The sequence below is a fragment of the Raphanus sativus genome, unplaced genomic scaffold (genome assembly GCF_000801105.2).
Source record: "Raphanus sativus cultivar WK10039 unplaced genomic scaffold, ASM80110v3 Scaffold2695, whole genome shotgun sequence".
Classification (NCBI taxonomy): Eukaryota; Viridiplantae; Streptophyta; class Magnoliopsida; order Brassicales; family Brassicaceae; genus Raphanus; species Raphanus sativus.
This window is the reverse complement of record NW_026618003.1, coordinates 3128-10153: the sequence shown is the minus strand read 5'-3', so window position 1 is coordinate 10153 and position 7026 is coordinate 3128. Positions and strand designations below refer to the sequence as shown.

General features: G+C 29.6%; 1 protein-coding gene and 2 long non-coding RNA genes across 3 annotated transcripts; 1 reads left to right on the top strand and 2 right to left on the bottom strand.

Annotated features, from left to right (window-relative positions):
- Nucleotides 1-575: 575 nt before the first annotated feature.
- On the bottom strand, nt 576-1266 carry LOC130505920 (uncharacterized). The gene has a single exon (XM_057000521.1). It carries the CDS (start codon nt 1172-1174, stop codon nt 782-784), a length of 393 nt encoding a protein of 130 aa, XP_056856501.1. The 5' UTR covers nt 1175-1266; the 3' UTR covers nt 576-781.
- A 1922-nt stretch (nt 1267-3188) lies between these two features.
- Nucleotides 3189-5750, top strand: LOC130505917 (uncharacterized). Its single transcript, XR_008941840.1, has 3 exons — nt 3189-3548; nt 4205-4623; nt 5573-5750. It is a non-coding gene; the product is annotated as an uncharacterized LOC130505917 (long non-coding RNA).
- On the bottom strand, nt 3478-4674 carry LOC130505918 (uncharacterized). The gene is made up of 2 exons (XR_008941841.1): nt 4549-4674; nt 3478-3726 (listed from the first exon to the last, which is right to left on the bottom strand). It is a non-coding gene; the product is annotated as an uncharacterized LOC130505918 (long non-coding RNA).
- Nucleotides 5751-7026: the final 1276 nt, after the last annotated feature.

Here is a 7026-nt window from a genome sequence, read left to right as displayed (position 1 = left end):
ACCCAGCTGAAACGTGTCATCATCTTTTTGTTTCATCATCCTTGTTTTAGTTGATAAGAATGAGAGAAAGAGACATGAATGATTCAGGGTAAAGAAGATGGAGAAGAAAACTACGAAGGAAGAAGGAGAAGCTGAGAAAGCAAGACAAGAAGAAGAGAGAGAGAAGAAAGTAACGGTAAAGGGTCTTCCACATGAGCAAGTGCCTCAGCCTGGCAAAGATTTCTCCAGCGAAGCTCTCGAGAATCTCCCGAATCCCAAGAGAAGCGATTCGAGCGCATGTAAAAAGTTTTGTTTTCTCTCCTGAAAGTTTACTCAACCATATTGATACGAGCCACACTCCCTCCTTGATACCAACACAGTCTCTTCTTTTATCACGTTTGTTTCAGGTGGATTGTATCGATATGGTTCATGGTTCATGCCCTTTGTCGAGTGAAAGAAAGAATCATGAACAACCTGATGGTTAATTTTATCAATCGTTGGATCCTACAAGGTGCTTGCCTAAATAAGTTTTTAAGTATTGTAACGGTTACAATCAATACCACTAATTTTGACAAACATATTGAACGCGCTTTACATGGAGTGAAGATTTTTCTTGATTAAAGATTAAAATAAGGAATTTCGGCATATATTGCAAAAAGAATGCAACTAGATAAAAAAAAAAATGCAAAATGTGGAAATAATACTCGTCATCATCATACAAAAAAGGAAAACAGCAAGGCTCACGGAAACTTAAATCAAAACAACCTTTAAATGTGGAAATAACCGTCATCATCAAAAATCTTCACAATTCGGCAATCGTCCATCCCAGCTGATGAGGACGCGATCTGCCGGAATCCTCCAACGTAGCAGTTTCCACAGGCAAATCGGCCTGCGATGCCAAAGTCGTGAGAGAAGAAGACGAAGAAAGAGACTGCAGATTCGAAGAAGATGATGACGAGGACGGGAAATTCATCGCCAGTATGTTGCCTTCGCTCCAAGACCGCCGGATCGGGAACGATATGCTCTCTGAGCTTCCGTGGCGGCGGCAAGACTTCCGCCGCTGATTTTGACTTTTCCCAGCTCCGTCGTGAAGCGCGCAGTCGCAGTTTTTGTGGTAAGGACGCCTCTCGATGGCGGAATCGAGACCTGAGATACAGCCTTCGAAGATGCTGCGGAATATTCCGTCGGCGGCCATCGTTGGCTGATCTCGAGATCCGGTGAAGACAAAATATCTGAAATGAATTATTTAGCGACACTTTTATTTTTAACCTTTTTTATTTCTTTTTTCTTTCTTTGTCAACAGCGAGGCTTACTCGATTTAGCTGTTTAAGTCAACTTTGTGGAAATTAGTTTGTGTGGGCTTATTAATGGACCTAATAGAAACAGAAAGGAAAACACTAAGGGGCCCAATAAGAATTTCCTTTTGTTAATTTTTTCGTTTTATTAAACCAAGTCCAATGGACATGAGTTATAAGCAGGTTCAAACCTTATTAGTTACAAAACTCTATTCTATTAAGCTCAGAGAAAACATATAATAAACAAAAAGATAAGAACCTCTGAAATCCTGGCATGTAACGTGGCCGTGCTTGTTCCTAGTTTCATCACGTCAAGAACCGAGATGCAAGAGGGGGTTCTGTATCTCTGCCGGATCATGCCGTCAATCTCTATCTCCGTTCATTTGAAACTGCTTGCTCGCTCGTCCATCCTTCAATCACCCTCAATCTTCAAGGTTTCTTTCTCATATAGTAGAGTTTAATCCAGAGAAGAGGTTGGGTACTTCGGTAGTAATCGATAGCAGAACCTTGTTAGAACACTAACCGATAGACAGCTCCAATTTTTCTAAGCTCTGCATCGAAACTCTAATGGATAATCCAAAATCTCAAACCTTGACCATCTTTCATACTCCGCATAAACATAGACAACGATTGATTCCAAATCAGAATCAAGAGACCCGCGTGCATATACAAGCATTAATATATTAACTAGATTTTGACCCGCGCTTTGGAAGCGCGGAATTTGTTCTTCTAAAAAATTGGATTCGAAAATTATATAACAGTATTAATTTAAACAATATTTTGAAAAATGAACCAAAATCGATTAGCCAGATCGGAGTAATCGTGACTCTTATTTAACTGAATCTAAGTTGAGGTAATAATCAGATTTGAATTAAACCATCCAAACTGGTTAAAATGTCATTAGAACACTCGACCATAACATCTACCTGAACCAAATGCAAAACATAATTGGTTTAATTTGGATATATAAATAATGTGAAGAATTTAAAATTTATTTGAAATACTTACACAAATACTTTGAAGTTTCTTTATTAATGAACCTCTGCAGTGTTAGTGCTTTGAAACCCGACTTAGACCAACGATCGTATCGGTAAAATCGGTGATTCGATAAGTAATCCGGTTTGGAGTTTAGGAAAACTTCATTATTTAAAAAACGCGGGATTAATTTTTTGTATTAGTTTAGTGATAGATTTAGGTTCGGTTCCAGTTTTTTTTTTTGGTTTTTGATCCAGTTTCGGTTTGGTTGTGGTTTTGGTTTTTTTGGTTCAAGAAATATAATAATCGTTTGATTATTTATGAATTTTGGGTTGAATTCTGGTTGGTTAATTTTTGATATTTATGTACCATTTGTTTATTAGTTTGGTTCTGATTTTGTTTTGATTTTCATGTTCTAGAGATATAGAAATTAGTCATATATATATTCGTCTTTGTTTTTTTTTCTGTTCGGTTATGTTTTATTTTGGTTATCGGTTCTCAATTTATATGTCGAGGTTGAAATTTGTTTCAAAAATCTGCTTTGCATTTGATTCATAACTGATTAAAAATTATTAATGATAATTATTAATGAAATGTTAATTTTTACAGTATATTTTTATATTGGAACCATAAACGAAGTTCAATTTAAAAGAATTTTTTATAATTATACAAAATATTATAGTTTATTATATATTATTTCTGTAAACAAACGATGAGAGTATTTATTTTTTAAAAAAATACTTTTGCCGTTAAAAATACTCTTAACTAAAATAAATATAAGGAAAAAAAACATTCTACATACATCGACTATTTTGAAGACTATTTTTTTGAAAAGACCATGATTGATACAGACAAAGACATTTCATTTTATGTTTATAAACAAATTGAGTACAACTGGGCTTTAAAAACAGAAACATAAAATGGTAAGAACACGATTATTGTAAATTGGGCTTGTGATTCATGTTGATATTTGTTCAATATTCTCAGGCCCACTCGACAAAGAAACAGCTGTTTTTTGGACTTTCCAGAAATATCATCTTCAGAAAAAAAAACGCAGTTGGTGAAACACGATCAACACAAATCATCGAAGGTTATATATCATAGGCTCATCGAAACAGCTAACTAAAAATCAATTTTTTTGAGAAGGTTTGCATGTCGAATCCGAAGAACGATCTGTTTAATCCAAGGTTGATTCTGTTCGTTTCATATGTCTGAAGAAGTTCTGAAAAATTATCTCTCAAGTCTCAAGACAAAAAGAAGAATTGGATTTAGAGGATCCCGAAACATCAATCTCTTCAGGTCAATAGACTTCCAAATATTTCTCTTATTCGTTATATAACTGGCTCATCTAATCTAGTTAAACAATAAAATATCAAAATCTAAAGTTTTTTACTGTTTTCTTTGAATATTCGACCGACGACCCGATGAGTTATGCCTTAAAATAGTTTGGATCAAAGAAAAATTATTTTGTTCCTCTCTGCAAAAGTAAACGAAGGTCGTGAGAAACATGAATAATCATCACCCGAAACTGCTTGTTCTAAGAGATAATTCTTCCACTTTTCTCACATCCGTTCCTCAGAACTGATCCATTGGGATAACTTTTTTCATATATATTTCTAATGAGAAATGTATTGATACACGTTCCAAATGTTTTGACTCACACTGTTTGTTTTTTCTTTTTAATTTCTAATCAGAATTGTTTTTTTATTTCTAATGAGATCATATTGAATCAGGTTCCAATTTTTTTTTTAATTTCTAATGAGAATTGTATTCAATGTACTTTAGAATAAAATATAGGACATTTGTCCATTTTAAATGTTTATATGAGCTAAAGCATGAGAAATATAAAGATAAGCTAAAGCATGGGAAAAATAAAGTACTCTTAAATCTATGTTTTGATTTAAGGATATGTTACTTACCTTCAGACTGACCTCTTTCTCTGTTTTGGAAAACAGATCGTATAGATTCCGATAGCTATTATTGGTTCTGTTTGATGCATAAGCTTATTTGAACTTCTAATTGTGACAATCTTACCCGTCATCAGATAAGTATCTATTTAGCATATATATTCTACATTCTACTTTGATAAAAAAATTGTTAAAGACTTGGACACGATTTTTTTTTGATGTCTTCACTTTCTTATACAGGCAATTATATGCAATAAATGATCAAATACAAAGTACTATAGGGTATTACAAATGGCAGCAACAGAAGCTAAAACAAAAAAAATAAGCGTTTAATATGTATTTGATTGATAATCTAAAAAGAATGAAACAATACTGAAGCGATCTATACTTACATTTCTGTCTGTGAAGGCGGGGATTACTTTCACTTGAATACACCAGCTGGTTTTGAATGATTTCACGTCAGAAAGGTAAGCCTTTCCTGTTTATGCTTCATTTTCTCAGTTAAAAGCAGCATATAGTGGTTGTAGAAATCGCTTCATTTCCTAAGTTAGTATATATAGGAAAGGATAATTAGGTAACATAAGTAATAAGAATATTCCTTGCGGATATTGGTTAAATTAGTTAGGGAAATAGTATATTTGGAATTAAATAAGATATCTGTAAATCTTCCTTTTCTAAATCGCTGAGGTAGTTGAAATTTTAATATGTTCAGTTTGAAAAGGGAGGAAATATACCATTTAAAAAATCTGATTTTTACCTTTTTGGTTTTGTTTTTAATTTAAAATATTTACAAATTTAGTAGTTTCATGTTTTAGTTAGCTATATATTTGCATTTATACATCAGATCGTTAATAATCTAGTGATTTTGCACCTGATTTATGGTAACTATATGCCTCGAGAATTTGGGCAATGTTTGTTAGAAAATATTGGATTTGAAACTTAATATAATATATTTCAAATTCAAATCGTTGAGTTAATTTGATTTAAGATTTTGAAGTTGCAAAATGGAGATAAGAAGCTATTAAAATTTCAGTTTAAAATTTTTATATATTTAAATATTTACATACGATATGGTTATGTATGGAATTTCCTAAAATCTATTTATTTGCCAAAATTTTAGCTTTTGATTAGTAGTTTATATTTTGGTTATTTATTTGAAAAAGCTTTGCAAACCCTATAATTTGGTCGACTTTATTTCACATTGGTTAATTCGTTAAGGACTCTGATTATTTGTAATTGTTATGTATAAGTTTTTTTTAAATAAAAACGAATCAGAAAATTAAAAGGATAGATATTCATGATATTGAACAATGCAACATGTAAGTTTTATGGTGCAATTGTTTGTAACCATGATTGGAAGTGATGAATGATACACTGATATTAACAGAATGTGTTGTTTTTAATTTTTATTTGCAGAATCCAATAAAAGTTGAACCTTGGGTGTCGATGGGATGAAACATTTATAAATATACAAAGATTTGGTACATATATTGTCTAAAAATGTAAATAAATGTATTTTACCAATCGAACGTTCACGATGCATTATGTCTGGATAGGAAATCTATACTATTATTTGCGAAGTGATTTTTTGCAACGGAGCTCCCACATTAAAAGTTAGAGTGGTTAATATCGATAATACCCTTAATGAACAATTTATTTATAATAAAAAACAATTCATGAATTAGTTATAATAAAAAAATTTAAAAAACGTTTTTGATAAAAACAATTCATGTATATTGTATTATTATTCAAGCTAATATTAACTTTCAGTAGATAAATTTTGAACATACATTTATTATGTAAAAAATTGAATTCTGAATTAAAAAATCATTAAATAGTCTAGATAGTTATAATTTTATATTGATAAAAAAATTCATGTATATTGTATTATTATCCAAACTAATATTAACTTTCAGTAGATAAATTTTAGAATATATATTTATTATGTAAAAAATTGAATTCTGAATTAAAAAATCATTAAGTAGTCTAGATAGTTATAAGTTTATATTAATAAAAAAATCATGTATATTGTATTATTATCCAAACTAATATTAACTTTCAGTAGATAAATTTTAGAATATATATTTATTATGTAAAAAATTGAATTCTGAATTAAAAAAATCATTAAATAGTCTAGATAATTATAAGTTTTATATATTAGCTATGTTTTGATAAACATAATTGAAGATCTTAATAATTAATAAAAAAATTAAATTTAAAAAGTAAAACACATACAAAATCGTATATAAGGAGAAATCTACAATATTCACACAATATGATTGTTTCTAATTTTTATAATATATATATATATTTGCAACGGAGCTCCCACGTTAAAAGTTAGAGTGGTTAATATCGATAATACCCTTAATGAATAATTTATTTATTTTTATTACAATTAATCATTAAACATGAATTAGTTATAATAAAAAAATTTAAAAAACGTTTTGATAAAAACAATTCATGTATATTGTATTATTATTCAAGCTAATATTAACTTTCAGTAGATAAATTTTGAACATACATTTATTATGTAAAAATTGAATTCTGAATTAAAAAATCATTAAATAGTCTAGATAGTTATAAGTTTATATTGATAAAAGAATTCATGTATATTGTATTATTATCCAAACTAATATTAACTTTCAGTAGATAAATTTTAGAATATATATTTATTATGTTAAAAATTGAATTCTGAATTAAAAAATCATTAAATAGTCTAGATAGTTATAAGTTTGTATTAATAAAAAATCATGTATATTGTATTATTATCCAAACTAATATTAACTTTCAGTAGATAAATTTTAGAATATATATTTATTATGTAAAAATTTGAATTCTGAATTAAAAAAATCATTAAATAGTCTAGATAA

Coding starts and splice junctions, on each gene's coding strand:
- LOC130505920 (XM_057000521.1), bottom strand. CDS start 1,174: ATGGCCGCCGACGGAATATTCCGCAGCATCTTCGAAGGCTGTATCTCA.